The sequence below is a fragment of the Loxodonta africana genome, chromosome 6 (genome assembly GCF_030014295.1).
Source record: "Loxodonta africana isolate mLoxAfr1 chromosome 6, mLoxAfr1.hap2, whole genome shotgun sequence".
NCBI lineage: Eukaryota > Metazoa > Chordata > Mammalia > Proboscidea > Elephantidae > Loxodonta > Loxodonta africana.
The window spans coordinates 56934528-56950658 of record NC_087347.1 but is presented as its reverse complement, the minus strand read 5'-3'; the positions used below and the strand labels follow the sequence as shown (position 1 = coordinate 56950658).

Sequence of the window (16131 nt, the reverse complement as noted above, 5' to 3'; positions counted from 1 at the left end):
CCTGGGGTCCAAAACTGCCATGTCATTGTTAGGTGCCATCAAGTTGGCTCCAACTCATAGCGACCCTATGCACAACACTACAAAACACTGCCCAGTCCTGCGCCATCCTCACAATCATTGCTATGCTTGAGCTCATTGTTGCGGCCACTATGTCAATCCACCTCCTCGTTGAAGGTCTTCCTCTTTTCCACTTACCCTGACTTTGCCAAGTGTGATGTCCTTTCCTGGGACTGATCCCTCCTGATAACATGTCCAAAGTATGTAAGATGCAGTCTCGCCATCCTCGCTTCTAAGGAGCATTCTGATTGTACTTCTAAGACTGATTTATTCGTTCTTTTGGCAGTCTGTGGTATATTCAATATTCTTCACCAACACCACAATTCAAAGGCGTCAATTCTTCAGTCTTATTTATTGTCCAGCTTTCACACACGTATGATACGATTGAAAATACCATGCCTTGGGTCAGGCGCACCTTAGTCTTCAAGGTGACACCTTTGCTCTTCAACACTTTGAAGAGGTCCTTTGCAGCAGATTTACCCAATGCAATGCGTCCTTTGATTTCTTGACTGCTGCTCCATGGCTGTTAATTGTGGATCCAAGTAAAATGAAATCCTTGACAACTTCAATCTTTTCTCCATTTATCATGATGTTGCTCATTGGTCCAGTTGTGAGGATTTTTGTTTTCTTTATGGTGAGATGCAATCCATACTGAAGGCTGTGGTCTTCGATCTTCATTAGTAAGTCCTTTTCACTTTCAGCAAGCAAGGTTGTGTCATCTGCATAACGCAGGTCGTTAAGGAGTCTTCCTCCAATCCTGATGCCCTGTTTTTCTTTATATAGTTCAGCTTCTTGGACTATTTGCTCAGCATACAGATTGAATAGGTATGGTGAAAGAATACAACCCTGACACACACCTTTCCTGACTTTAAACCAATCAGTATCCCCTTGTTCTGTCTGAACAACTGCCTCTTGATCTATGCAAAGGTTCCCCATGAGCACAATTAGGTGTTCTGGAATTCCCATTCTTTGCAATGTTATCCATAATTAGTTATGATCCACACAGTCAAGCGCCTTTGCATAGTCGAAGAAACACAGGTAAACATCCTTCTGGTATTCTCTGCTTTCAGCCAGGATCCATCTGACATCAGCAATGATATCCATTGTCCCATGTCCTCTTCTGAAACCGGACTGAATTTCTGGCAGTTCCTGTCGATATACTGCTAGAGCCGTTTTTGAATGATCTTCAGCAAAATTTTGCTTGTGTGTGATATTAATGATATTGTTCTATAATTTCCACATTCAGCTGGATCACCTTTCTTGGGAATAGGCACAAATATGGATCTCTTCCAGTCAGTTGGCCAGGAAGCTGTCTTCCATATTTCTTGGCATAGACGAGTGAGCACCTCCAGTGCCAATGCCTTCAGAGCAGCTTGTACTTCTTCCTTCAGTACCATCGGTTCCTGATCATATGCTACCTCTTGAAATGGTTAAACATCGACTAATTCTTTTTGGTATAATGTTCTGTGTATTCCATCTTCTTCTGATGCTTCCTGCATCGTTTAATATTTTCCCCATAAAATCCTTCACTATTGCAACTCGAGGCTTGAATTTTTTCTTCCGTTCTTTCAGCTTGAGAAACGCCAAGCGTGTTCTTCCCCTTTGATTTTCCATCTCCAGCTCTTTGCACGTCATTATGATACTTTATTTTGTCTTCTCGAGCTGCTCTTTGAAATCTTCTGTTCAGTTCTTTTACTTCATCAATTCTTCCTTTTGCTTTAGCTGCTCAATGTTCGAGAGCAAGATTCTGAGTCTCCTCTGACATCCATCCTGGTCTTTTCTTTCTTTCCTGTCTTTTCAATGACCTCTTGCTTTCTCATTCCACAACTCGTTTGGTCTTCGGTCACTAGCGTTCAGCGCGTCAAATCTATTCTTCAGATGGTCTCTAAAGTCAGGTGGGATGTACTCAAGGTCATATTTTGGCTCTTGTGGACTTGCTCTGATTTTCTTCAGTTTCAGCTTGAACTTGCATATGAACAATGGATGGTCTGTTCCACAGTCAGACCCTGGCCCTGTTTTGACTGCTGATATTGAGCTTTTCCATCATCTCTTTCCACAGATGTAGTCAATTTGATTTCTGCGTGTTCTATCTGGCGAGGTTCATGTGTATAGTCGCCATTTATGTTGGCGAAAGAAGGTATTTGCAATTAAGAAGTCGTTGGTCTTGCAAAATTCTATCATTCAATCTCTGGCATTGTTTCTATCACCAAGGCCATATTTTCCAACTACTGATCCTTCTTCTTTGTTTCCAACTTTCACATTCCAATCACCAGTAATTATCAATGCATTTTGATTGCAGGTTCGATCAATTTCAGACTGCAGCAAAAATAAAAATCTTCTATTTCTTCCTCTTTGGCCCTAGTGGTTGGTGCATTAATTTGAGTAATAGTCGTATTAACTGGTCTTCCTTGTAGGCGTATGCATATTATCCTAACACTGACAGTGTTGTACTTCAGGATAGATCTTGAAATGTTCTTTTTGATGATGAATGCAACACCATTCCTCTTCAAGATATCATTCCCAGCATTATAGACTATATGATTGTCTGATTCAAAATGGCCAATACCAGTCCATTTCAGCTCACTAATGCTCAGGATATCGATGTTTATGAATTGATTTCATTTTTGACGATTTCCAATTTTCCTAGATTCATACTTCGTACATTCCAAGTTCCCATTATTAACGGACATTTGCAGCTGTTTCTTCTCATTTTGAGTCATGCCACATCAGCAAATGAAGGTCCTGAAAGCTTTACTCCATCAACATCATTAAGGTCGACTCTACTTTGAGGAGGCAGCTCTTCCCCAGTCTTCTTTTGAGTGCCTTCCAATCTGGGGGGCTCATCTTCCAGCACTATATCAAACAATGTTCCGTTGCTATTCATAAGGTTTTCACTGGCTAATGCTTTTCAGCCATATGACCCAGCAATTCCACTCCGAGATATACACCCAAAAGAACTGAAAGCAGGGGCTCAGACATACTTATACATCAATGTTCTCTGCAGCATTATTCAGAATAGTCAAAAGGTGGAAATAACCCAAAAAATCTTCATGAAAAGACAAATGGATAAACACAATGTGGTACATCCATGCAATGGAATTATCCAGCCATGAAGGGAAATGAAGTTCTGCTACATTCTGCAACACGGATGAACCTTGAAAATATTATGCTAAGTGAAATAAGTCAGATACAAAGGACGACCATTGTATAATCCCACTTACATGAAGTATCTACAATAGACAAATGGGTAGAGGCAGAAAGTAGATTTGAGGGGGATTGAGGAGTTATTGCTTAAGGGGTACAGAGTTTCTTTTTGGGTGATGACAAAGTTTTAAAAATAAATAGTGGTGATGGTTATGCAACATTGTAAATATAATTAATGCTGCTGAACTGTATACTTTCAAATGGTTAAAATGGTAAATTTTATATGTATATTTTACTACAATTAAAAAAAGGAAAATACACATGCACACACTTTAAAGTGTTACATAAGTGAAATTTTTAGAAAATGGGCTATAATCTTTCCTTACATTTTGGAAAAAAATCATTTTAGGACAAATAATGGAGGTAGTATTTTATACAATCACTTCCACGGCTAACCCAGAAAGCAACTCTAAGGGAATTAGAAAAAGGTGACCCTTCTTTAGCACACTTTACTGCCATCTGCTGGAAATGGTCGTAGTAACTACCTGAGGTGAATGGCAATCCCTGGAGTAGTGAACATTCAACTTGCAGAATTACAAGCAATGCCCAGTAGTTAGTAGACTTGTACAAACTGTCACTAAGTGAGGTTTAACTGGTAAGAAAAAAATTACTACTATAAGTAACAGTGCTATACAGTTTCCTTAGAGCATTTATATGGACGATTTTCTGTAATCTTCATAACAATCCTATGAGGGAGTTTGGTTTAAACAAAATAATGGAAAAGACCATCAGGCAAAGGCTTGGGTCTTTATGATGGATAACCATATCCTCCTACAAAATATTCCTTGTTATCACTACTGGAAACAGAAAGTAGAATGTGGCTGGGATCATGATAGCATTTTTTTTTAATATACATCGCTTCTCTACCCCCATGCCCTATCCCACCCCAAGAATGGCAGGCTAGTGAAGTTTCTTTAGATGTATAAATTTTGAAGTATATTAAGAGGCAGAATTTTACCAGTGGTAAGTTATCCTTCATGAAGACAATCTAAGCCTAACACCTACTAGTTTAACGTTACTGTCCAGCCATGACACTGGCGGATGAACAGATTGAGGGTACGCAATCTTGTTGTTAGGTGCTGTCGAGTCGGTTCCAACTCACAGTGACCCCGTGTACAAAAGAACAGGACACTGCCTGGTCCTGCGTCATCCTCATAATCGTTGCCATGCTTGAGACCATCGTTGCAGCCACTGTGTCAATCCATCTCATTGAGGGTCTTCTTCTCTTTCACTGACCCTCTGCTTTACCGAGCATGATGTCCTTCTCCAGGGACTGATCCCTCCTGATAACATGCCAAAGTACATAAGACAAAGTCTTGTCATTCTTACTTTTAAGGAGCATTATTCTGGTGGTACTCCTGCCAAGACAGATTTGTTTGTTCTTCTGGTAGTCCATGGTGTATTCAATATTCTTCGTCAACACCATAATTCAAAGGCATCAATTCTTCTTCGGTCTTCCTAATTCACTGTCCAGCTTTCATATGCATATAAGGTGATTGAAAATACCATGGCTTGGCTCAGGTGCACCTTAGTCAAGGTAACATCTTTACTTTTTAATACTTAAAGAGATGTTTTGCAGCAGACTCGCCGAATGCAATAGGTCATTTGATCTCTTGAGTACTAATTCTGTGGGCACTGATTGTGGATCCAAGAAAAATGAAATCCTTGACAACGTCAATATTTTTTCCATTTATCATCATGTTGCATATTGGACCAGTTGTGAGGATTTTTGTTTTAGGTTGAGGTGTAATCTGTACTGAAAGATGTAGCTTGATCTTCATCAGTAAGTGCTTCAAGTCTTCTTCTCTTTCAGCAAGGAAAATTCCCGTTCTTCACAATGTTATTCATGATTTGTTATGATCCGCACAGTCGAACGCCTTTGGATAGTCAAAAAAACACAGATAAACATCTTTCAGGTATTCTCTGCTTTCAGCCAGGATCCATCTGATATTAGTAGTAATATCCTTCATTTCACATCCTATTTTGAATCCCGCTTGAATTTCTGGCAGCTCCCAGTCGATGTACTGCTGCAACCGCTTTTAAATGATCTTTAGCAAAATTTTACTTATATGTGATATTAATGATATTGTTTGATTTCTGCATTCTGTTGGGTCACCTTTCTCTGGAATGGTTGTAATATGGATCTCTTCCAGTTGGCTGGCCAGGAGGCTGTCTTCCAAATTTCTTGACCTAAAACGAGTGAGTACCTCCAGCGCTGCACCTGTTTGTTGAAACATCTCAGTTGGCTTCCGCCAATGCCTCCAGTGCAGCTTGGACTTCTTCCTTCAGTGCCATTGGTTTGTGATCATATGCTACCTTCTGAAAGGGTTGAACAGTTCTTCTTGGTACAATGATTCTGTGTACTCCTTTTATCTGCTTTTGAAGCTTCCTGTATCATTCAATATTTTCCCCACTTAAAAAAAAAAATCCGTTGCGGACAAGTTGATTCTGACTCAGAGCAACCCTATGGGACAGAGTAGAACTGCCTCCATGGGGTTTTCAGCGAACACCTGGTTAATTCAAACTGCTGGCCTTTTGGCAGGGTTTCCATTTTGCCCATAGAATCCTTCAAAATTGCAAATGGAGGCTTGAATTTCTTCTTCAGTTCTTTCAGCTTGCGAAATGCTGAGCGTGCTCTTCCCTTTTGGTTTTCTAACTCCAGGTCTTTGCACATTCATTATAAAACTTCTCACAGGTGGTAAATTGAGGCCTGTGCTTCATTAAGGTTGATAACTGCAAAATGTTCCTTACCTAACTGCCAGGAATAAATTTATAATAACCACCTTTAATATACTGACTTTAATCAAGTCTTGCATTTTATTACCAGAAAAATTTTGTAATAGTACATTTATGTTATATACAGGATTGATTAAAATCTTAATTTTTAAAGCTCCCTCTCCACACAAACTGTTCTAACTTAGCTCTACCTAGATGTTCTTTGGCTTGAATCACTTCACTCGTATCTCATTGATTTGGAAATAAAGTTTAAATTTTCTAGTATTATTAATATATAAAATTGCCTGACCTTACCTCCCATCATGTCTTCAGATGTCTTGTATTTCAAACATTTCAGACTACTTAGTGTCCTCTGAACATGCCACAGTTTCACAGTACTGTAATTTTTCATATCCTATTTCCTTTCCCTGAAATACCCTCTCCCCATCTCAACATTTTAAAAGCCTATTTTCTTCAAAACCCATAAAAAGTTGTCTCTTCTTTCATGCTTTCCTGGATCACTTCAAGCATATTTAATGCTCAGCAACTTTTCAGTGAATACGTAAATGAATATAAAATACCTACAGGTAACGTGCATAGTTCTCAGAAGTTTTGGGGTAGAATATCCAATCTATAATAATTTTTCTGTTTCTGTTTTCTGACATTCTTCTCAATGCCACTGTATGAACTGGATGCATTTTATTAATCACTGGGTTTTATGTTCCTTTTGGAGGCTGGCAGCAAACTCTGTTATACATGAATCCTCATAGTTCGAGGCATCCTTCCTCTGTCTTAACTTTGTGGTCTTGTTGACAATGAAGCTTAAAGTTGTGCCAGAAATTATCTCAGCCACTTTCAGCAGTCAGTTCCTGCTACCTGACAAAACAAAACAGCTTCTAACAAAATATTTATGTTCTTCATAGCATTTACTGAAATTTGTAATTACCTTGTTTATTTATTTAAAATTTATTTCCTATTTCTCTCATAGGATGAGGGAATGAATCTTCTCTTATCTTTTAACTGCTGTATTCCCAGTATATATATCACAGTATGTGACATGGAAGTACCCAATAAAAACGTGTCGAATAAAGAAATAGGGGTATTGAATCATATAATAAATACAATAGCAGATACTGGGTATACTATGGTAAACAAGATCCAGTCTCTGCCCCTCAGGAATCTCATAGCCTAGTAGAGGATACAAGCAATAAAACCAGCAAGTGCAACAGAGGAAGACAAACAAACCTGGAATCCTCAAGAGGCACACAGGAGAGCTAACCAATCAATCTTGGAGGTTCAGAGGCTTCCTGGAGAAATCCATATCTAAGCTGAGTTCTAACAGAGGAGTAGGAGTGGAGAAAGGCCAGAGGAAGCTTTTCAAGAAGAGGCAACAATATGTAACAAAAGCTTGAAGACAGCACGTAATTCAGTAGGGCTGGAGTCAAGAGAAAGCTGGAGGAGTGGAAATAGACTGGACTTGAGAGATGATGGGAACAGGTGATGGATCATGTAAAACAATGATTCTCTAGGGGGAAGAAACCAGAAATGAAGGTTTTGTTCCCCAAGAGACATTTGCAATGTCTGGAGACATTTTTTGGTTGTCCCAACTGGAGGAGTTCTACTGGCACCTAGTGGGCAGTGGGCAGGGAGATGCTGTTAAACATCCTACAATGCATAGGACAGCCTCCCACGACAAAGAATCATCTGGTCCAAAATGTTAGTAGCGCTGAGATTAATTAACCTAACGCAAAGGAAGAGTCACTGAAAGTTTTTAAGTAACATAACTGGATTAGGTTTTTAAATACTCATTCTGGCTGGTAATGGGATTAAAACACAGTAAGACTGGAGAGATGAATTAGGAATATGTAGCTAAGTAAGAAGATAGTAGTGGCCTGAGGATATAGTAGGGACAGTGTACACAGAGGGAAGTACACAGATCTGAGGTATTAGGAAAACAGAACAGGTAGAACTTAGTGTTAAGAGTTTATCAATCATAAATGGTTAAAAATGTGAGATTTGTAGGACTTTCATGTCTATTAATGATGGAGTAATTGCTAAGGGACTTGTCCTCCTACTGTAAACACACAGAAAACTAGGCAAGAGTTTTTCAGGCATTGGACAACAGACAGTAGAGGACTGGACTCCTGAGAGAAGGAACACAACAAATGCGGTGAGCCCTATAATTTTTCCAGTTTTCTACTTGGAAGTATTTCTGGACCATGGTAGAGGAAGGGAGAACCCAAATATTGAGCCTTGAGGTCTCACTAAGTTGAGGAGACAAAGATCAGAGTTTTCAAGGGACAAGAGTTTTCGAGGGATCAGTTTTCGAATTTGTAAGGCAGAGTATCAGAGAGGAGGGAAGAAAAAAACAGAGGAGCTTTAGAAATCTAGATAGAGGTTCCCTTGAATTTATGAATGAATACCAATCTGGACATGTGCAAAGTGAACCTCAACCAGGCTGGAGAAGAAACAACTTGAAAAACAATCACAGGAAAAAAAACAATTACCAAAGATATGTAAACCCTCAATTTCCAGAGTTCACACAGGACTGGGAATCATTTAATTTCCTACCATCCAGAATGGAGAAACCTCACCAGGCACACAGGCCATTCAGGAGCGTTGTCCATAAGGATCAAGGAATGTCTTAATAATGGAGCTAAACTAGCCATAAAGAATCCTCTAGACCTCCCCGCCTCTTTAAAAATGTTAAAAGCAAGCCATGAAATGATCATGCTGATCTATAAATAATTCACTGCCAGAATAAAATCCAACAATTTTTAGCAAAATACATCAAAATCTAGCACTCAAGTGTATAATCACAATGTCCAGCATCCAAAAAGCAGGGAAATGCGACTTATAAGCAGGGCAAAAATCAGTCCATAAAAACAGACCCAGGAATGATAGTATGGAATTAATAAAGAAGGACTTTCAGAAAGTCTGAAGAGAGTTTAGCAAGTGATATAGAGAGCTTAGCAAGTAATTTAGCAGGGCTGGGGCAGAGCTGGAGGAGTGGGAATAGACTAGATTGGAGAGATAATGGGTGACAGATTATGGATCATGTAAAACAATGATTCTCAAGGGGAGAGGAACCAGAGAAGAGGGTTTTGTCACCCAGGAGACATTTGCAATGTCTCATATTCTGTTTTCAGAAGCCCTGGTGGCACAGTGGTTGAAATACTTGACTAACTGAAAGGCCAGCAGTTAAAACCCACCAGCTATTCCATGGGACAAAGATGTGGCAGTCTGCTTCCATAAAGATTACAGCCTTGGAAACCCTATGGGGTGGTTCTACTCTGTCCTTCAGGGTCACTATGACTCCACAGCAGTGTTTTGGGTTTATTTTTGCTTATATGCTTGATTTAAAGGAAAAGATTAATATAATGAGAATATAAATCAAAGATATAAAATAGATTCAACTTCTAGAAAAGAAAAAAATAGATCTGAAACCTTTATTTCATTGGATGGAATTAGCAGCAGATTGAACACTGAAGATCTGTAAACTTGAAGAATAGAAACTATCTGTCTTATGGTTCTCCAGAGGAAAAGAACCAACAAGATGAGAGAGAGAGATTAGATAGACAGATGATAGATAGACAGACAGACATAGATGACAGACAGACAGACATACAGAGAGAGGTATTAAAGTAAGTGTGATTGTAGGGGCTGGCAAGTTCAAAATCCATAGGTCAGGCAACAGGCTGGAAATTCTAGTCTTGTGTCCCAAAATCACTAAGTTAGGTAGTGAGATGAGGAATTCCAGCAGGATGTCTACTTATAGTCTTGAGGCAAAAATTTTCTACCTTGAAAAACCTCAGTTTTTTTGTTTTTAAGGACTTTTACCGATTGGATAAGGCCCACCCATAATATGGAGTGTTAACTTGCTTTATCTAAAGTAAACTGATTTAAATGTTAATCACATATAAGTACCTTCATGGCAACATCTAGACTAGTGTTTGACCAAAAGAAATGGGTACCACAGCCTAATCAAGTGGAGACACAGAATAAACTAACACATTATCTAAAATGAAGCATGGAAAGAAAAAAGTGAATAAAATGAACACTCTCAATGACCTCTGAGGCAATATTGATCAGTGTAGTATACAAGTAACAGAAGTCACAGAAAAAGAAGAGATGGGGTACTGAAAAAGTATTTGATGAAAAAAAAGGCTGAAAAAACTTCCAAATTTGATGAAAAGTAGAAAACCACAGATTCAAGAGGCTCAGTGGATCTCAAACAGGATAAACACAAAGAAAACCACATCAAAGTCAAATTGTAAGTGATAAAGACAAAAGTCCTAAAAGCGGTTAAAGAAGACATATTAGGTAAAGAGGAACAAAGAAAAGAATGTCCACAGACTTCTCATCAAAAACCAGAAAACAATGGAATGACAAATTTAAAGGTGTCAGCTAAGAATTCTATACCCAGTGAAATTATCTTTTAAAAATTAAGGTGACATACATAACTTCTCCCACAAACCAAAGAGAGAACTTGTTGAGAGCAGAGCTGCACTATACGAAATGGTACAGGATATTTTTTCAGGTGAATGGAAAATGATAGTAAATAAAAACTGGGAACTGTACAGGGGAGTGAAAATGCTAGTATACTAAATATGTGAGTAAATAAAAATATTTTTCATTTTAAAATTTCTCTAAAAGCTAGTTGATTATTTAAAACAAAAATAATAATATACTATGGATGCAGACCTGGTGGTGCAATGGTTAAGAGCTCGGCTGCTAACTAAAATGTCAGCAGTTTGAATCCACCAGCCGCTCCTTGAAAACTCTACGGGGCAGTTCTACTCTGTCCTACAGGGTTGCTATGAGTCAGAACAGACTTGATGGCAATGGGTTTGGTTTATGTATATAGAAGTAAAATGTGTAACTCCAATAGCACAAAGGAGAGGCAAAGGAAGTATATTGTTGTAAGGCTCTTACGTTATACACAAAGTGGTATAATATATTTGAGGGTAGACTGTGATAAGTTAAAGATGCATATTGTAAGGCCTAGAGCAAGGGTTAGAAAATTTTTTTCACTTATGAACATTACTCTTTGTCAGTTCATAGAGATCTTCTTCATTCATTTTTATAGCTAGATAGCAAATCATTTTGTGAATATATCTTACTCAGCCAGTTTCCTATGGAAGTATATTAACCTCCTTTCTAGTATTTTGCTATTACAAAGTGAGACAATGTGTAACTTTATACATGTTGTTTCACGTGTGCTGGTATTATCTTCAGATTAAATTCCCAGAAGTTGAATCACTAAGTCAAAGGGTAAATGCATATGTAGTTTCATGAGATATTGCCAAATTCTTCTCCATAGCAGCTGCAACATTTTGCACTCCTGGCAGCAATGTATGAGTACTCCACAACCTCACCAACAGTGTCATCAAGATTTTGCATTTTGCCAGTTTGATATGTGACAAATTGTATCTCAGGGGCTTTAATTTATATTTCTCTAATTATGAGTTCCACTGTTTTACAACGTGTGGTTATTTAGAAAAAAACCAGCAATATTTCTATAATAAGCTGAATACTAAAAATTAAAATTCCAGTTCTTTATGACAGAATGTGATTCTCTGGTTGTTCAGAAGACCTTTTAGGATGATCTTTGATCATCATTTGAATATCAATTACTATAAAACTAGTAAATGTGTGATTCAGTTAATCAAAATATATGGTCAACAGAATGCCAGATAAATGAAGATTTCTAACGTATAATCACACAACTTAGTAATGGCAAAATTGGGCTACGCTGGGTATGCTGAACAGGTAATATGTATGAATTAGACCTTTAAGCAATGAACGTGATACTAATAAGACTTTACATGTTACAAGTTTTTGTGATAAAAATATCTTCCTTTTAGTCTGGAGAAAAATGGAGGACCATCTATAATTCCTGTCTTTAAAAAAGGTAATTGATCATTCTTTAATTTCTGGGGTCCATTCTAGTTCTAATATTTTAACATTCTATACGCCATTTCTAAAAATTCAAAATATAGAAGCTACCAAAAAAAAATCTGTGAACTTTTGCTTTTGTATCTCTCTCTCTAGAATAACCTCCCATTTACAAACCTATGTTAATCATTTCTTTTAAGGCCTTCCCTATTAACATTGACAGAGATCCCTTTCTTCACTTTTTCTCACAGGCCATGCATAGAAATAAGTCATTATTTAAACAACATGTATGCTCTTGCGATTGTGGTCTAGCTATTGTAGTGTTTCACGTACAACTTATCTTACAAACTTCTTTGGGCAGAACCCATTTTTTCCACTGATACCCTGTATACTTTGGTACATAGTTTGTATATGACTGCTCAGTAATCTAGGCCTGCAAAGATCAGTATCTAGATGTAATAATACCACTCATCCCTTCCTATTAGACATGAAAGAGGGAAAATAAATTGCTTATTGATTTCAAGTATATGCTTAGTGTTTATTCATGTGTGCACAGTGTAGGAACAAAATCAGTTTCAGTTGGTATACTGTCCTGTAGTCAAAGGATAGAATCACTCAGATAACAATCAATTTGCTGGAGTCACAAATGGAAAGGGAGGGAGTAAGAAAATAGTAAAAGGAAAGAACTTCATTTACTCAGGGGGTAACCGAGGGACGCTAGGTATGTGTGGCAGGCTGTATTTCTCAGTATCATGGGTAGGAGAATGTCCGTTTATACAGCTTCTTCAGTGTAACAGTAATTTACACACACACACACACACACAAAGTCAGTCTGCTTTTTTTTCACTTTAATACTGGTTTCTAAACAACAACCAGTAATGGTCTGATGAAGTTTTCACCGGTTTGTAAAAAATAAAAGACAACATACCAAGCTTCTGATAAAATTAATTTCACTTGGTAAAGTCCATCATTTTGGGATGATGCCTTTTTCAGTTTCTTTTGGTGTTAGGTATCCTTTCTTTACAAACTGAAGTTTAAAGTAGTTAGTATTTGTTCTTTTATTTGTGCCAATTTGGCATAATAAAAAGTTGGCACCCATATAATGGTCCTCACAAATTTTTAGTTTCTGAAAACTAAAAGTCTGAAATCTGCTGACCTGTTCTCTTAGTATGTTTTAACAATGTAAAGAAAACGGAACAACATAGAACTATAAGTAATGCGACTACAGCTAGGGTCTTCAAGCTTAAGATAGAAACTTAATTGTGGCTGTTTTATTTTTAGGAAAAGAACACCAAAGAAAATCAAAACCTAAAATTCAACCAAAAGATTCTTTGACTTTAATACCACCTGTAACTAACTTCATGGGACTCTTCAGAACAACAGAAAAGACCATTGCTTCTCATAATATTTTTTATTTTTCATCTTCGTCATCATCAGATATTATAAAAGTTTCAAGACCAAGAATAGTGGTTTTGAGCCAACTTGGGAAACATGTACAGAAGGGAAACTCGGAGCCTCCAGAAGGCTTATAAAAGCATTTCATATGAAAGGATTCCTGAGCAGTCTTTTTAAATGGAAGCTCTTGATATTGATACTAAACAGATTTTCCTTAGCATGTCTACTGGAATTTAACATTGGTCAGGATTATGGTTTCAAAAACTAAGTAGAATTTTCTATAATAGAATGACTACACTTAAATCTTCTAAAATTTATTAACTGACATGGGTGGTATAACTAAACCACTGTGCCACCAGGGCTCCTAAAATATATATGTAAAAATGGTCTGAGAGTGGTATCTGACCTCCTCCAAGCCCACAAGGGGGAAGGAGAACCAGGATCAACAACCCAAGGCTGATTCCTATGAGGTGAAGGCCAGACAAGCCTCCTCTCTCCACCATCTTTACTAAGTCTGACACCAACCATCCCTCCCACAGCACTCTCTACTGGGTTTGATGATTCATTGCAACAGTCACACAGAACTCAGACCATGTTTACAATTATGGGGTTTACTAGGGAAATATCAGTTACTATTCAGACTTAGAAACACTCAGGATACAGTTCTTCCATCATGACAGCCTCTCCTCTGCTGTGTGCACAGGCACGTCACTCCCTGGCCCTTTGCTTGGCCCCAAGACACTCGGCTTTCTCTCTCCGTGGGCCAGGAAGCCTACTGTGCCATCTCTCGCTGCTGGGTCTCTCCTGCCACCACTTCTCACCATCTTCAGAGTTGCATCTTGCTTGCTTTCTCTCTTTCTTTCTCTCTGGGTCTCTTGTTTCTAGGCGCTTCCCAGTGCAGGGATCCTAGGTCCAAAGGATGCACTCTCCATTCTTGGCTGTTCCTCCTCTGGAATTGGCTCTCTCTTAAGGCAATACTGACCAGTCCTCCTGGTAGGCCACAATTACCCTATCATATAGTCCCACCCAATCACCTGCGTGAGAATTACAAGGCCATGGCTAGAAAGGCCACACGCGAAAGTAATTAAACAATATACGTGTGTGTGTGTGTGAGCCTCAAGTGTTAGTAAAACTTTAAAATTGGTATGCTGCGCTAAAGAGGTCTGATTCACTTTAACACTCACTGTAATGCCTGTTGTTATTGTTAGGTGCCATTGAGTCAGTTCCTACTTATAGCAACTCTGTGTACAACAGAATGAAACACTGCCTGATCCTGCGCCATCCTCACAATTGTCATGCTTGAGGTCACTGTTATGGGCACTGTGTCAATCCATCTCATTTTTCCTCTGACCCTCTATCTTACCAAGCATAATGTCCTTCTCCAGGGACTGATCGCTCCTGATTACATGTCCAAAGTACAAGAAACAAAGTCTTGCTATCCTTGCTTCTAAGGAGCATTCTGGCAGTACTTCTTTCAAGAAAGATTTGTTCATTCTTCTGGCAGTCCATGGTATATTCAATATTCTTCAGCAACACCATAGTTCAAAGGCGTCAGTCAATTCTACGGTCTTCCTTACTCTTTGTCCAGCTTTTGCATGCATATGAGGTAACTGAAAATACCATGGCTTGGCTCAGGCCCACCTCAGTCCTCAAGGTAACATCTTTGATTTTTAACACTTTAAAGAGGTCTTCTGCAGCAGATTTGCCAAGTGCAATATGTCATATGATTCCTTGACTGCTGCTTCCATGGGCAGTGATTGTGGATCCAAGTAAGATGAAATCCTTGACAACTTCAAGATTTTCTTCATTTATCATGATGTTGCTTATTGGACCAGTTGTGAGAATTATTGTTTTATGTTGAGGTGTAATCCAGACTGAAAGCTGTAGTCTCTGATCTTCATTAGTGAGTGTTTCAAGTTCTCTTCACTTTCAGCAAGCAAGATTGTGTCGTCTGTGTATCACAGATTATTAATGAATCTTCCTTCAATCCTGATGCCATGTTCTTCTTCATATAGTCCAGCTTCTGGCATTATTTTCTCAGCATACAGATTGAATAAGTGTGGTATATGGATACAAACTTGATGCACACCTTTCCTGACTTTAACCCATGCAGTATCCCTTTGTTCTGTTCAAATGACTGCCTCTTAGTCTATGTACAGGCTTCTTTTGAGCACAAGTGTTCTAGAATTCCTATTCTTTGCAGTGTTATCCATAATTTGTTATGATCCACACGATTCCTAGAGATATTTAAAGAGAAATAGTACAAATGCATGGGCGTCTAAAACCTGAAATGTATATTTTTAAGGCATTTTATTTAAAAATAATATCTGAATTCATTGACCATCAAGTACACAAGTATGGCTAGAAATATGGATACCATTGTTTATCTATCTCCATACTTACAGTGTTTTTGGTTTTGGGTAATACTCTTTAGGGCTTAGAAACACAGTATTCTTGATATTTTTGCCCAAAGAGTATTCTATTTCCAATAAGTACAAGTTTTAGTGATCTCTGCTGCTCACATTTTACAGGAGCAGATGGATATAATACAAAAATCAAGCTGGGCTTCAGTGTGTCCTTTAAAGTCACCCCCCTTTTTCTCTGTCTACTTTGCTCAGTTATCTCCACACAGCCTGAGGGTCTGGCTACATAAACCACTCTCTAACTGGGCTGCAGGAAGCACTGAACAGATACACTAATTAGCATGCCTTGACAGTAACGATGATGGCAATGGTAGCTGCATGTACTTAAGGTTTTTTATGTGCTAGACCCAAAAGCCTGTGCTCTTAACCACTGCTCAATGGCAGAAAAATCCTTACTCTTCACATTTAATTCTAAATTATCTTAATGGCTCATTAACAA

General features: G+C 38.3%; 2 protein-coding genes across 6 annotated transcripts in view; one reads left to right on the top strand and one right to left on the bottom strand.

The window, feature by feature from the left end:
• Nucleotides 1–14873, top strand: part of ANKAR (ankyrin and armadillo repeat containing) — a 108159-nt gene extending 93286 nt beyond the window's left edge. The window contains exons 22-23 of the mRNA XM_064286901.1: nucleotides 11844–11890; nucleotides 13156–14873. Of these exons, the coding sequence (XP_064142971.1) occupies nucleotides 11844–11890; nucleotides 13156–13406 (298 nt within the window). The 3' untranslated portion in view covers nucleotides 13407–14873. The remainder of the gene's footprint in view (nucleotides 1–11843; nucleotides 11891–13155) is intronic.
• OSGEPL1 (O-sialoglycoprotein endopeptidase like 1) overlaps nucleotides 1–16131 on the bottom strand; it is a 40902-nt gene that overhangs the window by 3752 nt on the left and 21019 nt on the right. The window lies entirely within an intron of this gene.